General features: G+C 45.4%; 1 protein-coding gene across 1 annotated transcript in view; it reads right to left on the bottom strand.

Moving 5' to 3' along the window:
• ACIN1 (apoptotic chromatin condensation inducer 1) overlaps window positions 1-24,065 on the bottom strand; it is a 51,889-nt gene that overhangs the window by 10,277 nt on the left and 17,547 nt on the right. The window contains 9 exon segments of the mRNA XM_072921304.1: window positions 537-644; window positions 1,968-2,023; window positions 2,026-2,115; window positions 3,651-3,867; window positions 7,165-7,368; window positions 8,420-8,541; window positions 11,357-11,396; window positions 15,202-15,427; window positions 17,555-17,612. Coding sequence (XP_072777405.1) covers window positions 537-644; window positions 1,968-2,023; window positions 2,026-2,115; window positions 3,651-3,867; window positions 7,165-7,368; window positions 8,420-8,541; window positions 11,357-11,396; window positions 15,202-15,427; window positions 17,555-17,612 — 1,121 coding nt within the window.

The raw sequence follows: 24,065 nt of genomic DNA, 5'->3' as shown, positions 1-24,065 counted from the left end.
ATTTTTTGGTAATGAATTTTTTTGGATTTTTGGGTAAAATTCGGGTGTTTTTGGGCCCTGACCGTGACAAAGTTTCTGGGGGTTATTGCGGATTTTTTAGGATTATTTTTAGGGTTTTTGGCTTTTTTGAAGGATTTTTGGGTTTTTTGGGGATTTTTTTTGGGGCTTTCGAGGCATTTTTGGAGCTTTTTCTTTAGGTCATTTTAGAGAATTTTGACAACAATTTTAGGGCTTTTTAAGGACATATTTTAAAAAATTTTGTCCATTTTTTCCCAAAATTTTGAGATTTTTTTGGGGGCAATTTCTTATTATTGGCAGAATTTTGCAGATATTTCCAGACTTGTTTTTGAGACATTTTAGGGAATTCCAGGCATTTTTTTGGGACAATTGTACTGAATTTTTTTCAGTTTTTTGACGATTTTAAGCGGATTTTTTGCGGGTTTTTTACGCTTTTTTCGCGTTTTTTTCGGGGAATTTTTCGGTAATGAATTTTTTTTGGATTTTTGGGTAAAATTTCAGTGTTTTTGGGTCCTGACCGTGACGAAGCAGTGGGATTTGATGCGGTCGATCCAAAATCCGTCGTCCTTGAGCCGCCCCGTGCGGCCCAGCAGCTCCTTCAGCTGCCCCAGCGTGAACGGACGCACCTGAGGGGGCCAAAAATGGGGCGTGGTCAGTTTTGGGAGGGCGTGGTCAGATTTGGGGGCGTGGTCAGTCCAGGCCACACCCCCCCAAAAAAATTCCCCAAAAAAATCCCGAAAAAATGGGGTGAAAAGGGCTGAAAAATAACAAAAAATGGAGAAAAATGACCCAAAAATCGCTCAAAATGACCCACCCGGAACCTGAAAAATGATCCAAAAATCCACAAAAAATGACCACAAAGTCCCCACACCCAAAATGACCCCAAAATTCCCTCCCCACCCCAAAAAATGACCCCATGACCCCCCTAAACCCCAAAACGCCCAAAAATGACCTCAAAACCCCAAAAATGACCCTAAAACCACAAAAATGACCCCAAAACCCCATAAAATCCCCTCCCCACGTCAAAATTCCCTCCCCACCCCAAAAACCCCCAAAATCCCTAAAAATTTCCCCAAAATTCCTCTAAACTCCCCCAAAATCCCCTCCATCACCCCAAAATCCGCCCCCCACCCAAAAACCCCCAAAAAATGACCCCAAACTCCCCCAAAACTCTCCCACCCCAAAAATTTTCTTGAAATCCCTTAAAATCCTTCCAGATCCCCTCAAAATCCTTTCTTTACCCCAAAACCCACGAAGTTTCCCAAAAATCCCCCAAAAACGTCCCAAAAACCCTCTCAAAATTCCCTCCTCACCAAAATCTCCCAAAAATTTCCTGAAATTCCCCAAAATCCCTCCAGATCCCCCCAAAATCCCCTCCCCCACCCCAAAATCCTCTCCCCCACCCCAAAAACCCCCAAAATTTCCCCGAAATCCCCAAAAATCCATTTCCCCACCCAAAGACCCCCAAAATTTTCCTGAACTCCCCCAAAAATGACCCTAAACCCCCCAAAAGCCCGTAATTTTCCCCGAAATCCCCCAAAAATGACCCCAAACCTCCCAAAATCCCCTCCCTCACCCAAAACTCCTCAAAACCCAAAATCCGCCATAATTTCCCTAAAAATCCCCAAAATCCCTCCAGATCCGCAAAAAATCCTTCTCTCACCCCAAACCCCCAAAAATTTCCCCAAAATCCTCCAAAAATGACCCCAAACCCCCCAAAGCCCCCAAAATTTCCCCAACCCCCCCCAAAAATGACCCCAAACCCCCCAAAATCCCGAAATTTCCCCAAAAAATGACTCCAAACCCCCCAAAATCCCCCCAAAATTTCCCCCAAACCCCCCCAAACCCCCAAAATTTCCCCAACCGCCCCCAAAATTCCCCCAAATCCCCCGAAATCCCCTAAAATCCCCGAAATTCCCCCAAAATCCCCCCCCAAACCCGAGTCTCACCAGGTTGCAGAGGTGCACGATGGGGGAGGGGCGCTGGCGGGGGGGGAGGGGCGCGGCGCCGCCCTCACGGGCTCATCCACCGGCAGCAGCAGCGCCCCTCCCCCCCGCCAGGGGGCGCCCCCGGAGCGCCTGGGGGGCGGGGCCTCGCCTAAAAGGGGGCGGGGCTTAGAAATGACGTCATTACCCCAAAAAACCCCAAAATTTTCGGTGGTTTTGGGGCATTTTGGGGGGTTTTGTAAGGAAGCCACACCCACAATTTCAGTTTCCCGCCCTTTTTAGGCTCCGCCCTCAAAACTTTTAGGCTCCTCCCCCTTTATTTTAGGCCACCCCCCCCTTATTTTAAGCCCCTCCCCCAAATTTTTAGCCCCCATATCATTTTATTTAGCTCATTTACATGTCAGGCCCCTCCCCCTTATTTTACACCACTCCCTCATATTTTAATTAGGTCATTTATATTTTAGGCCCCTCCCCCTTAGTTTAAGCTCCTCCCCCCCTCATGTTAAGCCCCTTTACCACATTTTCAAGCAGCTCATTTGCATATTTAGGCCCCTCCCTCTCATTTTAAGCCCTTCTGCCTTTTATTAGGCCCCTCCCCCACATTTTAAAGCACCGTATTTACATTTTAGGCTCCTCCCTCTCATTTTAAGCCCCTCCCCTTTATGTTAAGCCCCTCTTCCACATTTTTAATTAGCTCATTTACATTTTAGGCCTCTCCCTCTTATTTCAAGCCTTTCCCATTTACTCTAAGCCCCTCCCCATATTTTGCAGGTCCCTCCCCCTCATTTTTAATTATCTCATTTACATTTTAAGACACTCCCCATCATTTTAAGCCCCTCCCCCTCATTTTAAGCCCCCCCCTAATTTTAAGCCCCTCCCCATCATTTTTAATTAGGTCATTTACATTTTAGGCCACTCCCCCTTGCTATAAACCTCTCCCCTTTATTTTAAACTCTTCCCCCACATTTTTAATACTTTCATTTACATTTTAGGCCCCTCCCACTAAGTTTAAGCCCCTCCCACACATTTTTATTTTGCTGATTTACATTTTAGGCCACTCCCCCTTATATTAAGCCCCTCCTTACATTTTTAGGCAGCTCATTTACACTTTAGGCTCCTCCCAGCTAATTTTAAGCCCCTCCTCCTAATTTTAAGCACCTCCCTTCCTCATGTTAAGCCCCTCCCCCACATTTTTATTTAGCTCATTTGAATTTTAGGCCACTCCCCTAACTTTAAGCCCGTTACCTTTCTTCGAAGCCCCTCCCCCACATTTTTAAGCACCTAATTTGCATTTTAAGCCTTTTCCCATTATGTTAAGCCCCTCCCCCACTTTTTAGGCAGCTCATTTGCAATTTAGGCCACACCCCCTCCTTGAGAAGCCCCTCTTGATTTAAGCCCCTCCCACACTTTCTTAAGCATCTCATTTGCATTTTAGACCACTCCCCCACATTTAAGCCCCTCCCCTTCATTTTCAAGCACCTCATTTGCATTTCAGACCCCTCCCACCAAACTTTAGGCCCATCCCCCACACTTTTAAACCCCTCCCACAATTTTTAAGCAGCTCATTTGCATTTTTGGGCCCCTCCCCCATTTAAAGTTCCTCCCCCACATTTAATCCCCTCCCCCACACTTTAACCATCTCATTTGCATGTCAGGCCCCTCCCCCTCAAGCCCCGCCCCCTTTACCTCCTTTCCCCTCCCCCTCTCCGGATGTGGGCGTGGCCGCCGCGGGGGGAGGGGCGGGGCCCGGCGTGGCCCCTCCCCCTCCGGAAGGGGCGGGGCTTGTGGAGGGGTGGGGGAGGGGCTTGGGCTTGCAGGCTCCGCCCCCTTCGTCCGACTCCGCCCCCTCCTCCTCCTCCTCCTGCCCCTCCCCCCGCCCGTTCTCCCCCGCCGCCGGAACCACCTGCAAAAGGGGCGGGGCTTAATTAATTAGGGGCGGGGCTTAATTAAATAGGGGCAGGGCTTAATTAAATAGAGGCGGGGCTTGAAAAAGGGGGAGGGGCTTAATAAAGGGGGAGGGGCTTAATTAAAGGTGGAGCTTAATTAAAGGTGAGTGAGGCTTGAAAAGGGGAGGGGCTTAAAAGAGGGGGAAGGGCTTAATTAAAGATGCGCAGGGCATAATTAAAGATGGCAGAGATTAATTAAGGGTGGGCGGGGCTTAATTACAGGTGGGCGGGGCTAGAAAATGGGGCGGGCTTAAAAGGGGGTGGGGCTTAATTAAAGTCGGGGTTTAATTAAAGGTGGGGGTTAATGAAAGGTGGGTGGGGCTTGAAAAGGGGAGGGGCTTAAAAAACGGGAGGGGCTTAATTAAAGATGGGCAGGGGTTAATTAAAGGGGCGAGGGTTAGTCAGAGGTGGGCGGGGTCTGAAAAGGGGGCGGGGTTTAATTAAAGGTGGGGCTAATTAAAGGTGGAGCTTAATTAAAGGTGAGTAAAGCTTGAAAAGGGGAGGGGCTTAAAAAGGGGGAGGGGCTTAATTAAAGATGGGCAGGGCTTAATTAAAGGTGGGCAGGGCTTAATTAAGGGGGGCGGGGCTTGGTAACAGGTGGGCGGGGATTGAAAAGAGGGCGGGGTTTAATTAAAGGTGAGGATTAATTGAAGGTGGGTGGGGCTTGAAAAGGGAGGGGCTTTTAAGGGGGCGGGGCTTAATTAAAAGTGGGGCTTAATTAAAGGTGGGGCTAATTAAAGGTGGGGCTTAATTAAAGGTGGAAGTTAATTAAAGGTGGGCGGGGCTTGAAAACTTGAGGGGCTTAAGAAAGGGGAGGGGCCTAATTAAAGGTGGGCAGGGGTTAATTAAGAGTGGGTGGGACTTAGTCACAGGTGGGCGGGGTTTGAAAAGGGGGTGGGGCTTAATTAAAGGTGGGGGTTAATTAAAAGTGGGGCTTAATTAAAGGTGGGGGTTAATTAAAAGTTGGGGCTTAATTAAAGGTGGGTGGGGCTAAAACACAGGTGGGTGGCGTTTGAAAAGGGGCAGGGCTTAATTAAAGGTGGGGGTTAATTAAAGGTGGGGCTTAATTAAAGGTGGAAGTTAATTAAAGGTGGGCAGGGCTTGAAAAGTGTAGGGGCTTAAGAAAGGGGGAGGGGCTTAATTAAATATGGGCAGGGATTAATTAATAGTGGGCGGGGTTTAGTTAAAGGTGGGCGGGGTTTGAAAAGGGGAGGGGCTTAATTAAAGGTGGGGCTTAATTAAAGGTGGGGCCTAATTAAAGGTGGGTGGGGCTTCAGAAAAGGGGGAGGGGCTTAATTAAAGATGGGCAGGGCTTAATTAAGAGTGGGTGGGACTTAGTCACAGGTGGGCGGGGTTTGAAAAGGGGGTGGGGCTTAATTAAAGGTGGGGGTTAATTAAAAGTGGGGCTTAATTAAAGGTGGGGGTTAATTAAAAGTTGGGGCTTAATTAAAGGTGGGTGGGGCTAAAACACAGGTGGGTGGAGTTTGAAAAGGGGCAGGGCTTAATTAAAGGTGGGGGTTAATTAAAGGTGGGGCTTAATTAAAGGTGGAAGTTAATTAAAGGTGAGTGAGGCTTGAAAAGGGGAGGGGCTTAATAAAGGGGAGGGGCTTAATTAAAGGAGGGCGGGGCTTAATTAAAGGTGGGCGGAGCTTAGTCACAGTTGGGTGGGGTTAGAAAAGGGGAGGGGCTTAATTAAAGGTGGGGATTATTAAAAGTGGGCGGGGCTTAATTAAAGGTGGGGTTAAATTAAAAGGTAGGGCTTACTTAAAGGTGGGTGGGGCTTAGTAACATGTGGGTGGGGTTTGAAAAGGGGGCGGGGTTTAATTAAAGGCGGGGCTTAATTAAAAGTGGGTGGGGCTTAAAAGGGGAGGAGCTTGTAAAAATGGGCAGGACTTAAAGAGGAGGAGCTTAAAGGGGGAGGGGTTTAATGGGTGGGGAGGGGCTTAAAAATGTGGGGGAGAGGCCAAAAAACCAGAGGCTTAGGAAAGGGGGAGGGGCTTAAAATAAAGAGGAGGAGCTTAAAAGGGGAGGGGTTTAAATAGGGGGAGGGGCTAAAAGAAGGTGGGGAAAAGTTTAATATGGGTGCGGCTATAAGGGGGAGGGTCTTAATGGGGGAGGGGCTTAAAAAGGGGAGGGGTTTAAGGAGTGGGGGAGGGGCTTAAAAGGTTGGGGAGGAGCTTGGAATGGTGGGAGGGGCTTAAAAAAGAGGGGAGGAGCTTAAGGGGGAGGGGTTTAATGAATGGGGAGGGGCTTAAAGGTGTTGGGGGAGGGGCTTGGAAAAGTGGGAGGGGCTTAAGATGGGGAGGGGCTTAAAGGGGAGGGGTTTAAAGAGTAAGGGAGGGGCTTAGAAAGGTGGGAGGAGCTTAAAAGGGGAGGGGCTTTAAATGGGGGAGAGGCTTAAATGGGAGGAGTTAAGAGAGTGGGGGACGGGTTTAAATAGGTGGGGGAGGGGTTTAAACAGGTGGGAGGGGCCTAAAAGGGGAGGGGCTAAAAGGTGAGGGAGGGGCTTAAAATTGTGCAGGAGGGGCTTTAAAATGTGGGGGAGTGGCTTAAAATAAGGTGGGGCCCAAAATGGGCGGGGTTTAAAGAGTGGGGGAGGGGCTTAAAAGTAAGGGAGGGGCCTAAAAGAAGAGGGGCTTACTGGCGGGGGAGGAGCTTAAATGGGGAGGGGTTTAACAAGTGGGGGAGGGGCTTAAAATGGGAGGGGTTTAAAATGTGAGAGGGGCTTAAAAGTGTGGGGGAGGAGCTTAATGGTGGGGGAGGGGCCTGTAAGGGTGGGGCTCTGTTTGGGGGAGGGGCTTAAAATGAGGGAGGGGCTTAAAAATGGGGGAGGGGCCTAAAGGTGGGGGAGGGGCTTAAATGGGGAGGGGTTTAAATGTGGAAGAGGGGCTTAAAATGGTGGAAGAGACTTAAAAGGGGAGGGGCTTTTGAAAAGGGGAGGGGCTTAAAATACAAAGGAGGGGCTTAAAATGGGAGGGGTTTAAAGGGTGAGGGAGGGGCTTAAAAGGGGAGGGGCTTAATAATGGGGGAAGGCCTTAAAATGGGGGAGGGGCTTAAAATGAGGGAGGGGCTTGAAATGGTGGGGGAGGGGCCTAAAATTGTGGGGTTGGGGCTTAAAATGTGGGGGATGGGCTTAAAGGGGTGGAGTTTAAAATGAGGGGGCGTGGTTTAAGAGGAAGGGGCGGGGCTTATAGGGAAAGGGGCGTGGTTTATAAAAAGTGGGCGTGGTTTTCGGTCGGGGGGCGTGGCCTGACCTGGGTGACGGTGCGGCAGATCTTCAGGTGGGGGGAGGGGAGCAGCATTGGGGGCGGGGCCGCGCCGGGGGCGGGGCCAGACGAGGCCACGCCCCCTTTGTCCGGCCCCTCCCCCTCCGCTTCCGGCCCCTCCCCCCCGGCGCCGTCCCCGCCCCCCTCCGGGGGCTCGGCCCCGCCCCCCGCGCAGATTTCGGGGATCAGGCTCTGGAAAAAGGGAAAAATGGGGATTTTGGGGGAAAAAATGGGGATTTTGGGTAAAATTAGAGAATAAAAATGGGAATTTTGGGGTAAAATATGGTGGAGAAAAAAAATCTGAATTTTGGGGGAAATGGGGGGAAAAAATTTGAATTTTGGACTTAAAATGCGAATTTTTGGCTCAAAGTAGGGGTAAAAAAATTTTGAATTTTGGGTTAAAAAATGAGGACAAATTCTGAATTTTCTGCTGAAATTAGTAGGGAAAAAACAGTATGAAGTTTGGGCAAAAAATGAGGGAAATACTTGGACTAAAATTGATGGAAAATAAAGGGAATTTTGGGCAAAAACTGGGAAAAAAATCAGAATTTTGAAAAAAAGTTAAGGAAAAAAAAGTGAATTTTGGGCTAAAATGTGGGGGAAAAAGTGGAATTTGAACAAAAAATACAGAAAAAATGGATAAAAAGATTGTAATTATGGACTAAAATCGGGGGGGGGGGAAAAAAAAGAATTTTGGGTAAAAGATGGGGATAAAAAATCTGAGTTTTGACCAGAAACCGGAAAAAAAATGGAATTTTGGGCTAAAATTGGGCAAAAAACGATTGGATTTTTGGTTTTAAAGTGGGGAAAAAATGGGGATTTTCTAAAACAATGGGGAAAAAAACCTAAATTTTTTGAAAAAAACTGGGGGAAAAAAAAGGATTTTTGGGCCAAAAATCAAGGGGGGAAAACGGGAATTTTTAGCAAAAAATGAAGGAAACATGGATTTAAAAAATCCTAATTATGGCCTAAAATTTGGGGGAAAAAAAAGGGAATTTTATGAAAAAAATGGGGAAATAAACCTGGTAAAAATTGGTAAAAAAAATCTGATTTTTCAGCTAAAAATAGAGGGAAAATATTTCAATTTTTGGACCAAAACAACAGAAAAAATTGTGAATTTTGGGCTAAAACCGGCGAATTTTGGCCCAGAAATTCAGGGTAAAAGCGGGGATTTTTTGCGGGAGGCTGGGGACCGTTTGTGGGGGGCGGTTAATTAAGCTAATTAGCGTAATCAGTTAATTACCTTGAGGCTGTCGGTGCTGATGCTGATGGAGGGTCTCTTGGGCGCCGTCGCCCCCCAGCGGCGCCTCCGGGGCCCCCCCGCGCCGGCCCCGCCCCCGTCCGCCTCCAAACCGGCCCTGGCTGCTGATTGGGTATGCAAATTAGCTCATTTGCATAGACATTAACTCATCCCGCCCCCGTCCGCCTCCACACCGGCCCTGGCTGCTGATTGGGTATGCTAATTAGCTCATTTGCATAGTCACTAACTCATCCCGCCCCCGTCCGCCTCCACACCGGCCCTGGCTGCTGATTGGGCATGATAATTAGCTCATTTGCATATTAATTAACTCATCCCGCCCCCGTCCGCCTCCACACCGGCCCTGGCTGCTGATTGGGCATGATAATTAGCTCATTTGCATATCCAGGAACTCATCCCCGCCCACCTACAGCCCACCCCTGCCTGATTGGGTATGCTAATTAGCTCATTTGCATAGCTCTTAACTCATCCCCACCCACCTACAGCCCACCTCTGCCTGTTTGGGTATGTTAATTAGCTCATTTGCATATTCCTTAGCTCATCCCCACCCACCTACAGCCAACCCCTGCCTGTTTGGGTATGCTAATTAGCTCATTTGCATAGACAGGAACTTATCCCCGCCCCCGTCCGCCTCCAAACCGGCCCTGGCTGCTGATTGGGCATGATAATTAGCTCATTTGCATATTCATTAGCTCATCCCCACTTACCTACAGCCCTCCCCTGCTTGATTGGGTATGGTAATTAGCTCATTTGCATAGACCTTAATTCACCCCAGCCCCCGTCCGCCTCCAAACCGGCCCTGGCTGCTGATTGAGCATGCTAATTAGCTCATTTGCATAGACAGGAACTCATCCCGCCCCCGTCCGCCTCCGCACCGGCCCTGGCTGCTGATTGGGCAGGATAATTAGCTCATTTGCATAGACAGGAACTCATCCCCACCCACCTACAGCCTGCCCCTAGCTGATTGGGTATGCTAATTAGCTCATTTGCATAGACAGGAACTCATCCCCACCCACCTACAGCCCGCCCCTGCCTGATTGGGTATGTAAATTAGCTCATTTGCATATCCCTTAGCTCATCCCGCCCCCGTCCGCCTCCACACCGGCCCTGGCTGCTGATTGGGCATGCTAATTAGCTCATTTGCATAGTCACTAACTCATCCCCACCCACCTACAGCCCGCCCCTGCCTGATTGGGTATGTTAATTAGCTCATTTGCATAGCCGATAACTCATCCCGCCCCCGTCCGCCTCCACACCGGCCCTGGCTGCTGATTGGGTATGATAATTAGCTCATTTGCATAGACAGGAACTCATCCCCACCCAGCTACAGCCCGCCCCTGCCTGTTTGGGCATGCTAATTAGCTCATTTGCATAACTGTTGACTCATCCCCGCCCCCGTCCGCCTCCACACCGGCCCTGGCTGCTGATTGGGTATGATAATTAGCTCATTTGCATAGACATTAACTCATCCCGCCCCCGTCCGCCTCCGCACCGGCCCTGGCTGCTGATTGGGTATGATAATTAGCTCATTTGCATAGACACGAACTCATCCCCACCCACCTACAGCCTGCCCCAGCCTGATTGGGTATGATAATTAGCTCATTTGCATAGTGGTTAACCCATCAGAGCTACCTCTGGTTGCTGATTGGTTATGCTAATTAGCTCATTCGCATAGTGGTTAACTCATCAGTAAAACCCCTAGTTTCTGATTGGTTATGCTAATTAGCTCATTTGCATAGCTCTTAACCTGGCCCCACCCCTGGCTGCTTGTTAATTGTGCTAATTAGCTCATTTGCATTGGTAATTCCATCATTACCATCCAAAATTAACCAATTAAATAAAAGAACTTAAAAAAATTAAGATATTCAATTATTTAGTAATATTTAAACAATTAAATAATTGAATTAATTTAGTAGTTAATATCTTAGCAAATAGTCCTTAATTTAAATAATTTGATGTTCAAAACATAATATTAATTAATTTAAATGGTTTAGTAATTTAATATTGATATTTATATTAATATGAAATAATTTCTAGTAAATAATTTAGCATTTAATTACGTAAATTGTCATTTAATTAACACCTAAACCAACCCTGCCTCTTCACCCCTAATTTGCATAAACCATAAATTTCCCATTTAATTACCCTAATGGCTATTTAATTACACCTAAACCAACCCCTAATTTGCATAAACCATTAATTTACCATTTAATTGCCCTAATTGCTATTTAATTAACACCCAAACCAACTCCTAATTTGCATAAACCATAAATTTATTATTTAATTACCCTTAAGGCTATTTAATTAACACCTAAACCAACTCCTAATTTGCATAAACCATAAATTTACTCTTTAATTACCCTAATGGCTATTTATTTAGCACCTAAACTAACTCCTAATTTGCATAAACCATTAATTTATCATTTAATTACCCTAATGGCCATTTAATTAACACCTAAACCAACTCCTAATTTGCATAAACCATACATTTACCATTTAATTACCCTAATGGCCATTTAATTACAACTAAACCAACCCCTAATTTGCATAAACCATACATTTACCACTTAATTACCCTAATTACTATTTAATTAACACCTAAACCAACCCCTAATTTGCATAACTACACCCCCTTTTAACCGCACTGCTCATTTACATATTTTAACCGCGCTGCACTTTGACTTATTTCTAATTAATTATTAATTATTGCATATTAAACTACACCTTTTTAGGCCACACCCACCTCATTTACATATAAAACACACACCTAATTTGTGTATAATTTGCATATTAAACCCATTTTTTAGCTTTTTTCACCAAGCCCCGCCCATTTTCCCCCTAATTTGCATCCCCAGCCCCTCCCCCGCCCCCGAGGTAATTAATTACGGGAGCTCATTAATTATGCAAGCCCCGCCCACTCACAGAGCAGCGCGATCTTCCTCTTGACGCCGCGGGGCGTGGCCTGTGAGAGAGGGGGCGGGGCCAAGAGGGGGCGGGGCCAAAAGGGATGACGTCAGCGAGGGGGCGTGGCCTCGAGCTCCGCCCCTCCCCTCAGGCCCCGCCCATTTTCCCCCTCAGGCCCCGCCCACTTTTCCTTTTTTTTGGCGGAATTTCCGTTTTTCACCCCAAAAAAAACGTCCCAAATTCGGGGATTTTTACCCCAAAATGGAATTTCGGGGTCCGGGTCCGTTTTCACCCCAAAAAAGGGAAATTTTGGGGGCTCCGAGTCCACATTTTTCACCCCAAAAAATGGAAATTTTGGGGTTCCAAAGTCCGTTTTTTTCACCCCAAAAAATGGAATTTTTGGGTCTCTGAGTCCGTTTTTTTAATCCCAAAAAGTGAAATTTTGGTGGTTCCAAAGTCCATGCTTTTTACCCCAAAAAATGGAAATTTTGGAGTCTCTGAGTCCATTTCTTGTTTTGCTCCGAAAAGTGAAATTTTGGGGGTTCCAAAGTCCACGTTTTTCACCCCAAAAAATGGAAATTTTGGGGGTTCCAAAGTCCACATTTTTGCCCCAAAAAATGGAAATTTTGGGTCTCCGAGTCCATTTTTTTTCAACCAGAAAAGTGAAATTTTGGGGGTTCCAAAGTCCATGTTTTTCACCCCAAAAAATGGAATTTTTGGGTCTCTGAGTCCGGTTTTTTCACCCCAAAAAACGGAATTTTTGGGGTCGCCGATTCCCTTTCTTTTCACCCCAAAATATGAAATTTTTGGGTCTCCAAGTCCGTTTTTTTCACCCCAAAAAATCTAAATTTTGGGGTCTTTGAGTTAATTTTTTTTAGTCCAAAAAATTGAATTTTTGGGTCTCCGAGTCCGTTTTTTTCACCCCAAAAAATGGGAATTTTGGGGCCTTTGAAGTTGCGGCTTTTTACCCCAAAATGGAATTTCAGGCTCCGGGTTCATTTTCACCCCAAAAAACCGAAATTTTGGGGTCTTGAAGTTGATTTTCTGCCCCACAAGTGGAATTTTGGGGCGATTTCTGCCCCACATGTTGAATTTTTGACGTCTCAAAGTCCATTCCAGCCCCATAAGTTGAATTTTTGGGGTCTCCATTTTCTGCCCCACAAATTTTGGGGTTCCTGCCCCACAAGTTGAGTTTTGGGGGTTCCAGGTACATTTCCAGCCCCATAAGTGAAGTTTTTGGGGTCTCCATGTCCTGCCCCACGGATTTTGGGGGTGTCGCTCTCTGCCCCACAGATTTTGGGGTCTCCATTTTCTGCCCCACAGATTTTCGGGTGCTGAGTCCGTTTCTGCCCCACAAGTTGAAGTTTTGGGGTCTCAAAGTCCATTTTCTGCCCCACTAGTTGAATTTTGGGGTTCCTGCCCCACAGATTTTGGGGTCTTCATTTTCAGCCCCACAGATTTTGGGGTCTCCATCTCTGCCCCACATGTGAAGTTTTTGGGGTCCTCATTTTCTGCCCCACAGATTTTGGGGTCTCCATTTTCAGCCCCACAAGTGGATTTTTGGGGTTCCTGCCCCACAGATTTTGGCGTCTCCAGCTCTGCCCCACAAGTTGGATTTTTGGGGTCTCAAAGTCCATTTTCAGCCCCACAAGTTGAAGTTCTGGGGTCTCCGTTTTCAGCCCCACAGATTTTGGGGTCTCCCTTTTCAGCCCCACAAGTGAAGTTTTGAGGTTCTGAGTCCGTTTTCAGCCCCCCAAGTGGATTTTTGGGGTTCCTGCCCCACAGATTTTGGGGTCCCGAGTCCATTTCAGCCCCACAGATTTTGGGGTGCTGAGTCCATTTCTGCCCCACAAGTTGAATTTTGGGGCCATTTCAGCCCCACAGATTTTGGGGTTCCTGCCCCCCAGATTTTTGGGGTTCCGAGTCCGTTTCTGCCCCACAAGTTGAATTTTGGGCCGTTTCTGCCCCACAGATTTTTGGGGTCCTGAGTCCATTTCTGCCCCACAAGTTGAATTTTGGGGCCGTTTCTGCCCCACACATTTTGGGGTTCCGAGTCCGTTTCTGCCCCACAAGTTGAATTTTGGGGTCTCCATTTCCTGCCCCACAGATTTTGGGGTCTCCATTTTCTGCCCCACAGATTTGGGGGTTCCAAGTCCATTTCTGCCCCATAAGTGAAGTTTCTGGGGTTCCTGCCCCACACATTTTGGGGTTCCGAGTCCATTTCTGCCCCACAAGTTGAATTTTTGGGGTCTCCATTTTCTGCCCCACAAGTGAAGTTTTGGGGTCTCTGTTTTCAGCCCCACAAGTTGAAATTTCGAGGTCTCCATCTCTGCCCCATAAGTGAAGTTTTGGGGTTTCTGCCCCACACATTTTGGGGTCTCCGTCTCTGCCCCACACATTTTGGGGTCCTGAGTCCATTTCTGCCCCACAAGTTGAATTTTGGGGCCGTTTCTGCCCCACAGATTTTGGGGTTCTGAGTCCATCTCAGGCCCACAAGTTGAATTTTGGGGTCTCAAAGTCCATTTCCAGCCCCACAAGTGGATTTTTGGGGTCTCCATTTTCTGCCCCACAAGTGGATTTTTGGGGTCTCCATTTTCTGCCCCACAGATTTTGGGGTCTCCATCTCTGCCCCATAGATTTGGGGGTTCCTGCCCCACAAGTGAAGTTTTGGGGTTCTGAGTCCGTTTCTGCCCCACAAGCTGAATTTTTGGGGTCTCCATTTTCTGCCCCACAAGTTGAATTTTTGGGGTCTCCATTTTCTGCCCCACACATTTTGGGGTCCCGAGTCCATCTCTGCCCAACAAGTGGATTTTTGGGGTTCCTGCCCCACAGATTTTGGGGTCCCGAGTCCATTTCTGCCCCACAAGTTGAATTTTGGGGACGTTTCTGCCCCACAGATTTGGGGGTCTCCATTTTCTACCCCACAGATTTTGGGGTTCTGAGTCCATTTCAGCCCCACAAGTTGAATTTTGGGGACGTTTCTGCCCCATAAGTTGAATTTTGGGGCCGTTTCTGCCCCACACATTTTGGGGGTTCCGAGTCCATTTTCAGCCCCATAAGTGGATTTTTGGGGTCTTTGTTTTCTGCCCCATAAGTGAAGTTTTGGGGCCATTCCTGCCCCATAGATTTTAGGGTTTCTGCCCCACACATTTTGGGGTTCTGAGTCCGTTTCTGCCCCACAAGTTGAATTTTGGGGCCGTTTCTGCCCCACAGATTTGGGGGTTCCTGAGTTGAATTTTGGGGCCGTTTCTGCCCCCCAGATTTTGGGGTCCTGAGTCCATTTCTGCCCCACAAGTTGAATTTTTGGGGTTCCTGCCCCACAGATTTTGGGGTCCTGAGTCCGTCTCTGCCCCCCAAGTGAAATTTTGGGGTCTCCGTTTCTGCCCCACAAGTGGATTTTTGGGGCCGTTTCTGCCCCACACATTTTGGGGTTCCCGAGTTGAATTTTGGGGCCGTTTCTGCCCCACAGATTTTGGGGTCTCCGTCTCTGCCCCATAAGTGAAGTTTTTGGGGTTCCTGCCCCACAGATTTTTGGGGTTCCAAGTCCATTTCTGCCCCACAAGTTGAATTTTGGGGCCGTTTCTGCCCCACACATTTGGGGTCTCCGTCTCTGCCCCCCAAGTGAAGTTTTGGGGTTCCTGCCCCACACATTTGGGGTCCTGAGTCCATCTCTGCCCCACAAGTGGATTTTGGGGCCGTTTCTGCCCCACACATTTTGGGGTTCCTGAGTTGAATTTTGGGGCCGTTTCTGCCCCACAGATTTTGGGGTGCTGAGTCCGTTCCAGCCCCATAAGTTGAATTTTTGGGGTCTCCATTTTCTGCCCCACAGATTTTTGGGGTCCTGAGTTCATTTCCAGCCCCACAAGTTGAATTTTGGGGTCTCCATTTTCTGCCCCACAGATTTTGGGGTCCTGAGTTGAATTTTGGGGTCTCCATTTTCTGCCCCACAAGTGGATTTTTGGGGCCGTTTCTGCCCCACAGATTTGGGGTCTCCGTCTCTGCCCCCCAAGTGGAGCCGTGGGGCGCCGGTCCTGCCCCCCAAGTGGGTTTGGGGGTTTTGGGGGGTCCGTCGGGGCTCCGGAGGTTCCGCTGAGAGCGCAGAGAGAGACCCCGGATTTGGGGAAAAAACCACAAAAATCGGGAAAAACGCGCGGGGGGGGGGGAGGGGGGGGGGATGGGTTTGGGGGGAAATCCCAAAGTTTGGGGAAATAAACCCAAATATTTTGGGAAATAAATTAAATTTTGGGGGAAGTAAACCCAAATTTTGCGAAAATAAATTAAATTTTGGGGGAATTAAACCAAATTTTTAGGGAAAAAAATTAAATTTTGGGGGAAGTAAACAGAGTTTTTGGGGAAATAAACCAAATTTTGGGGGAATTCCCAAATTTTTTTGGGAAAATAAAGTCAATTTTTGGGGCAATAAATTTAATTTTGGGGGAATTAAACCAAATTTTTGGGGCAATAAAGCGAATTTTTGGGGGAAATCCCAAAGTTTTTTGGGGCAATAAAGCGAATTTTTGGGGAAATAAACCCAAATTTTTGGGGGAATAAAGTGAATTTTTGGGGAAATATAGTGAATTTTTTTGGGAATTAAAGGAAATTTTTGGGGGAATTAAACCGAATTTTTGGGGAAATAAAGCAAAATTTGGGGAGATAAACCAAATTTTTGGGGAGATAAATCCAAATTTTTGGGGGAATAAAGTGAATTTTTGAGGAATTAAACCAAATTTTTGGGGAAATAAATTAAATTTTGGGGGAATAAATTATATTCTGGGGGAATTAAACCAAGTTTTTGGAGAAATAAAGCAAATTTTTGGGAGATAAACCCAATTTTTGGGGGAAATAAAGCGAATTTTTGGGGAAATAAACCGAATTTTTGGGGGAAATCCCCAATTTTTTTGGGGAAATAAAGTGAATTTTTAGGGGAATTGAACCAAAATTTCTGGGGAATTAAACCAATATTTTGGGGAAATAAATTGAATTTTGAGGGAATTAAACGAAGTTTTTGGGGAAATAAACCCAAATTTTCGCGAAATTAACCAAATTTTTAGGGAAATAAACCAAATTTTTGGGGGAAATCTGAATTTTTTTGGGGGCAATAAAGTGAATTTTAGGGGAGATAAACCCAAATTTTTGGGGGAATTAAACTGAATTTTTTGGGAAATAAATTAAATTTTGGGAGAATTAAACCAAGTTTTTGGGGAAATAAACTCCAATTTTGGTGAGATACACCCAGTTTTTGGGGAAATAAAGCAAATTTTGGGGGGATAAACAAAAATTTTGGGGAAATTAAACTAATTTGGGGGTGAAACCCCAAATCTTGGGAGAAAAACCCGAATGTTTGGGGGTATAAACACAAATTTTGGGGAAATAAACCAAATTTTGGGAAATTAAACCAAATTTGGGTTAAAAACCCAATTTTAAGTGACAAAACCCCAAATTTTCGGTTAAAACCCCAATTTTAAGTGATAAAAACCCCAAATTTTTGGGTTAAAACCCCCATTTTTAAGCCAATATTTGGGTTAAAAACCCCAATTTTAAGCAAATTTTTGGGTTAAAACCCCCAATTTTAGGCAAATATTTGGGTTAAAACCCCCAATTTTAAGTGACAAAACCCCAATTTTTGGGTTAAAACCCCAATTTTTGTTTTATGGCCAAATCCCCAAATTTTTTGAGTTAAACCCCCAATTTTAAGGGCCAAAACCCCAAATTTTTGGGTTAAACCCCCCAATTTTAAGCCAATATTTGGGTTAAAAACCCCAATTTTAAGCAAATTTTTGGGTTAAAACCCCCAATTTTAAGTGAATATTTGGGTTAAAAAAACCCATTTTAAGTGACAAAAGCCCAATTTTTTGGCCAAAACCCCAAATTTTTGGGTTAAAACCCCAATTTTAGGTGAATATTTCGGTTTAAAACCCCCAATTTTAAGTGACAAAACCCCAATTTTTGGGTTAAACACCCCAATTTTTGGGTTGAAACCCCAATTTTTGGATTAAAACCCCCATTTTTAAGCGAATATTTGGGTTAAAAAGCCCAATTTTTGGGTTAAAATCCCAATTTTACGTGACAAAACCCCAATTTTTTGGGTTAAAACCCCCAATTTCTGACACACCCCCCCCCCCGATTTTTGGGCGGATTTTGGGGGTTCCCCCTCCCCCCCCCGCCCCTCCCCCCCCCCAATTTGGGGTCCCGCCCCTCCCCCACCGCCGGGGTTACCTCGGGGGGGGCGGGGCCGGGGGCGGCTCTCGGCTCCATGGGCGGCGCCGGCTCCGAGCTGTGGATTTCGGCAATTTTGGGGCGTTTTGGGCGATTTCGGGGAGTTTAAAAAACCCCCATTTCGCCCTCTAAAATCCCCTTTTTTCACCAAAAAAAATTCCATTTTTTTCGCCCCAAAAAACGCCTTTTTTTCCCCAAAAAACGCCTTTTTTTTCCCAAAAAAATCTGATTTTCCACATAAAAATCCTCATTTTCCCATAAAAATCCCATTTTTTTAAAATAAAATCTCTTTTTTTTTCACAAAAATCCCGATTATCCCGAAACAAATCCCCATTTTAGTCCAAAATCTCCAATTTTTCCTAAAAATCCCCATTTTCCCCCCAGAAATCCCTGTTTTCCCCATAAAATCCCCCTTTTTCACCCAAAAATCCCATTTTTCCTAGAAAAATTCCCATTTTCTACCCAAAACTCCCATTTTTCCTACAAAAATCTCCATTTTCCCAATAAAATCCCATTTTCCCCCAAAAAATCCCCATTTTCCCCATAAAAACCCCTTTTTAAATACAAAAATCCCATTTTTTCTAGAAAAATCCCCATTTGCCCCATAAAAATCCCCATTTTCCCAATAAAGACCCAATTTTCCCCACAAAAATCCCCATTTTCCCCTCACAAAACCCCTTTTCCTCTTACAAAATCCCGATTTTCCCTCACAAATCCCCATTTACCCACAAAAATCCCGATTTTCCCCTCAGAAAATCCCCATTTTCCTCACAAAACCCCCGTTATCCTCACAAAAAACACCCTTTTCCCACAAAAACCCCCCAAAAATCCCATTTTCCCCAGAAAAAACCCATTTTCTCCTCTGAAATCCCCAATTTCCCCTCAAAACGCCCAATTTCCCCTCACAAAAATCCCCATTTTCTCCCCAAAAATCCCAATTTCCCCACAAAAATCCCGATTTTCCCCACAAAACCCCCTTTTCCCCTCACAAACCCCCATTTTCCCCAGAAAATCCCCATTTCCTCCCTAAAAATCCCAATTTTCCCTCACAAAATCCCCATTTTCCCCACAAAATCCCAATTTTTTCCCCAAAAAATCTCAATTTCCCCTCACAAATTCCCCATTTTCTCCCCAAAAATCCTGATTTTCCCCACAAAAATCCCCATTTTCTCTCCAAAAATCCCAATTTTCCCCACAAAAACCCCAATTTTCCCCTCAAAACCCCCATTTTTCCCACAAAAATCCCCATTTTCCCCTCACAAAATCCCCATTTTCCCCACAAAAATCCCCATTTTCCCCACAAAAAGCCTCATTTTCTCACCCAAAATCCCCATTTTTCCCACAAAAACCCCAAGTTTCCCCACAAAACCCCCAATTTCCCCACAAAAAAACCCAATTTCCCCACAAAAACCCCAAATTTTCCCACAAAAACCCCAATTTTCCCCACAAAAATCCCCATTTTCCCCACAAAAATCCCCATTTTCCCCTCAAAAATCCCAATTTTCCCCTCAAAACCCCCAAATTTCCCCTCAAAAACCCCATTTTCCCCACAAAATCTCCAATTTCCCCACAAAAATCCCCATTTTGTCCCCAAAAATCCACATTTTTCCCACAAAAATCCCCATTTTCCCCACAAAATTCCTATTTTCCCCTAACAAAATCCCCATTTTCTTCACCAAAACCCCTGTTATCCTCACAAAAAAACCCCAAAAAATCCCCATTTTCCCCTCAAAATCCCCATTTTCCCCACAAATACCCCCAATTTCCCCACAAAACCCCCAATTTCCCCACAAAAAAACCCAATTTCCCCACAAAATCCCCATTTTCCCCACAAAAATCCCCTTTTCCCCTCACAATATCTCCATTTTCCCCTCACAAAACCCCCATTTCCCCACAAAAATCCCCATTTTTCCCTAAAAATCCCGATTTTCCCTCACAAAACCCCCGTTTTCCTCACAAAAACCCCTTTTCCCCTCACAAAACCCCTAGTTTCCCTCACAAAAATCCCCATTTTTACCACAAAAATCCCCATTTTCTCCCCCAAAATCCCCATTTTCTTCACAAAAATCCCGATTTTCCCTCACAAAACCCCCATTTTCCCCACAAAATCCCCATTTTCTCCCCCAAAAATCCCCATTTTTTACAAAAATCCACTATTCCCCTCAGAAAATCCCGTTTTCCCCCCAAAAAGCCCCATTTTCTCCACAAAAATCCCAATTTGCCCTCACAAACCCCCATTTACCTCACAAAATCCCCATTTTCCCCACAAAATCCCCATTTTCTTCACAAAAATCCCGATTTTCTCTCACAAACCCCCATTTTCCCCACAAAAATCCCGATTTTCTCCCCCAAAACCCCCATTTTCCCCCAAAAAATCCCCATTTCCCCCCCAAAATCCCCAATTTCCCCACAAAAAATCACATTTTCCCCTCACAAACCCCCCATTTTCTTCACAAAAACCCGTGTTACCCTTACAAAAACCCCCCAAAAATCCCATTTTCCCCTCAAAAACCCCAATTTCCCCACAAAAACCCCAATTTTCCCCACAAAAATCCCAATTTTCCCCTCAAAACCCCCAATTTCCCCACAAAAACCCCCAATTTTCCCCTCAAAAACCCCGATTTCACCTCAAAAATCCCCATTTTCTCCCTCAAAATCCCCATTTCCCCTCAAAAATCCAGATTTTCCCCCCAAAAATCCCCATTTTCCCCACAAAACCCCATTTTCCCCACAAAAATCCCGATTTTCCCTCACAAAACCCCCTTTTCCCCACAAAAACCCCCATTTTCCCCACAAAAATCCCAATTTCCCAACAAAAATCGCCTTTCCCCCCCCAAAATCCCCTTCTCCCCTCACAAAATCCCCATTTTTCCCCACAAAAATCCCCTTTTCCCCTCACAAAATCCAAATTTTCCCCTCACAAAACCCCATTTTCCCCAGAAAATTCCCATTTTCTCCCCCAAAAATCCCCATTTTCCCACAAAAATCCCCTTTTCCCCTCACAAAATGCCCATTTGCCCCCCAAAATTCCCGATGTTCCCTCACAAAATCCCTTTTCCCCTCACAAAACCCCCATCCTCCCCTCACAAAACCCCCATTATCCCCACAAAAATCCCCATTTTTGCCACAAAAATCCCCATTTTCCCCTCACAAAACCCCCATTTTCTTCACAAAACCCCAATTTTTCCCTCAAAAATCCTCATTTTCCCCACAAAAATCGCCTTTTCCCCTCACAAAACCCCCATTCTCCCCTCACAAAACCCCCCCAAAAATCCCATTTTACCCACAAAAACCCCAATTTCCCCTCAAAAAACCCAATTTTCCCCACAAAAAACCCAATTTCCCCCCAAATATCCCCAATTTGCCCACAAAAACCCCAATTTCCCCACAAAAATCCCAAATTTCCCCTCAAAAACCCCAATTTCCCCTCACAAAACCCCCATTTTCCCCACAAAAATCCCCATTTTCTTCACAAAATCCCCGTTAGCCTCACAAAAACCGCCCCTTTTCCCACAAAAACCCCCATAAAAATCCCATTTTCCCTACAAAATCCCAATTTTCCCCTCAAAAACCCCAAATTTCCCCACAAAAATCCCCATTTTCCCCTCACAAAACCCCCATTTTCTTCACAAAAACCCCGATTTCACCTCAAAAATCCCCATTTTCTCCCTCAAAATCCCCATTTTTCCAACAAAATCCCCATTTCCCCCACAAAAATCCCCATTTTTCCCACAAAAATCCCAATTTCCCCACAAAAACCCCCAATTTCCCCCAAAAATACCCATTTTCCCCTCACAAACCCCCCATTTTCCCCTCACAAAATCCCCATTTTCCCCACAAATTCCCCCTTTTCCCCTCACAAAACCCCCATTTTCTCCCCAAAAATCCCGATTTTCCCCACAAAAACCCCAATTTTCCCCTCAAAAACCCAATTTTACCTACAAAAACCCCAATTTTCCCCTCAAAAATCCCCATTTTCCCCACAAAAATCCCCTTTTGCCCTCACAAAACCCCCAATTTCCCCAGAAAAATCTTCATTTTCCCCACAAAAAGCCTCATTTTCTCGCCCAAAATCCCCATTTTCTCCACAAAACCCCCAATTTTCCCCTCAAAAATCACATTTTTCCCCTCAAAAAACCCAATTTTCCCCTCAAAACCCCCAATTTTCCCCCAAAAAAATCCCAATTTCCCCACAAAACCCCCATTTTCTCCCCCAAAAATCCCCATTTCCCCCCCAAAAATCCCTATTTCCCCTCACAAAATCCACATTTTCCCCTCACAAAACCCCTATATTTCCTCACAAAAATCCCAATTTCCCCACAAAATCCCCTTTTTCCTCACAAAATCCCCATTTTCTACACAAAACCCCCCGTTGTCCTCACAAAAAAACCTATTTTCCCACAAAAACCCCCCCAAAATCCCCATTTTCTCCCCCATAATCCCCATTTTCCCCACAAAAATCCCAATTTTCTCCTAAAATTCCCAATTTTCCCCACAAAAATCCCCATTTTCCTCACAAAATCCCCATTTTCCCCACATAATCCCCTTTTGCCCTCACAAAACCCCCATTTTCTTCACAAAACCCCCGATTTTCCTCACAAAATCCTGATTTTCCCCACAAAAACCCCAATTTCCCCACAAAAATCCCCATTTTCCCCACAAAAATCCACATTTTCCCCTCACAAAATCCCCATTTTCTCCACAAAAATCCCAAATTTCCCCTCAAAAAATCCCCATTTTCCCCTCGAAAATCCCCATTTTCCCCCCAAAAATCCCCATTTTCCCTCACAAAATCCCCATTTTCCCCACAAAAATCCCCATTTTCTCCCTCATAATCCCCATTTTCCTCACGAAATCCCCATTATCCTCACAAAAACCGCCCCTTTTCCCACAAAAACCCCCCAAAAAATCCCATTTTCTCCCCCATAATCCCCATTTTCCCCAAAAAAACCCCAATTTTCCCCTCAAAAATCACATTTTACCTCACAAAAACCCCAATTTACCCACAAAAATCCCCTTTTTCCCCACAGAAATCCCCATTTTCCCCACAAAAATCCCGATTTTCCCCCCAAAACCACCAAATTTTCCCTCAAAAACCCCAATTTCCCCCCCAAAATCCCCATTTTCCCCTCACATAATCCCCATTTCCCCCACAAAATCCCATTTTCCTCACAAAATCCCCATTTTCTTAACCAAAAATCCCCATTTTCTCCCCCAAAATCCCGATTTTCCCCACAAAATCCCCATTTTCCCCACAAAATCCCAATTTTTCCCTCAAAAACCCCATTTTCTCCCCCCAAATCCCCAATTTCCCCACAAAAACCACAATTTTCCCCACAAAAGTCCCTTTTTCCCATCACAAAATCCCCATTTTCCCTCAGAATATCCCCATTTTCCCCCCAAAAATCCCAATTTACCCACAAAACCCCCAATTTTCCCCTCACAAAATCCCCATTTTGCCTCACAAAACCCCCGTTATCCTCACAAAAAAACCTTTTCCCACAAAACCCCCCCAAAAATCCCCATTTTCTTCCCCAAAAACCCCGATTTTCCCCACAAAAATCCCCATTTTCCCCACAAAAACCCCAATTTTCCCCACAAAAATCACATTTTACCTCACAAAACCCCCAATTTTTCCCTCAAAAATCCCATTTTTCCCCACAAAAATCCCCATTTTCCCCACAAACACCCCCAATTTTCCCCTCAAAAATCCCAATTTTCCCCTCAAAAATCCTCATTTTCCCCACAAAAATCCCCTTTTCCCCTCACAAAACCCCCGTTTTCCCCACAAAAACCCCAATTTTCCCCACAAAAAATCCCCATTTTCCCCTCAAAAATCCCCATTTTCCCCCCAAAATCCCATTTTTCCCTCACAAAATCCCATTTTCTTCACAAAACCCCCGTTATCATCACAAAAAAACCTATTTTCCCACAAAAACCCCCCAAAATCCCCATTTTCTCCCCCATAATCCCCATTTTCCCCACAAAAATCCCAATTTTCTCCTAAAATTCCCAATTTTCCCCACAAAAATCCCCTTTTCCCCTCACAAAATGCCCATTTTCCCCACAAAAATCCCCATTTTCCCCACAAAAACCCCAAATTTCCCCACAAAAATCCATATTTTCCCCACATAAAATCCCCATTTTCTCCCCAAAAATCCCCATTTTCTCCCACATAATCCCATTTTCTCCCCCAAAATCCCCATTTTCCCCACAAAAATCCCCTTTTCCCCTCACAAAATCCACATTTTCCCCTCACAAAAATCCCCATTTTCCCCACAAAAACCCCAAATTTTCCCACAAAAACCCCAATTTTCCCCTCATAAATCCCAATTTCCCCCAAAAAATCCCCATTTCCCCCCCCCCAAAAATCCCCATTTCCCCACAAAAATCCCGATTTTCCCTCACAAAAACCCCAATTTTTCTTTCAAAAATCACATTTTTCCCCTCAAAAACCCCAATTTTCCCCACAAAAACCCCAAATTTCCCCTCATAAACCCCAATTTTCCCC

This window comes from Taeniopygia guttata, chromosome 36, assembly GCF_048771995.1.
Source record: "Taeniopygia guttata chromosome 36, bTaeGut7.mat, whole genome shotgun sequence".
Taxonomy (NCBI): domain Eukaryota; kingdom Metazoa; phylum Chordata; class Aves; order Passeriformes; family Estrildidae; genus Taeniopygia; species Taeniopygia guttata.
Note: the sequence above shows the minus strand (reverse complement) of the source record. Positions and strands in the feature narration are given on the sequence as shown.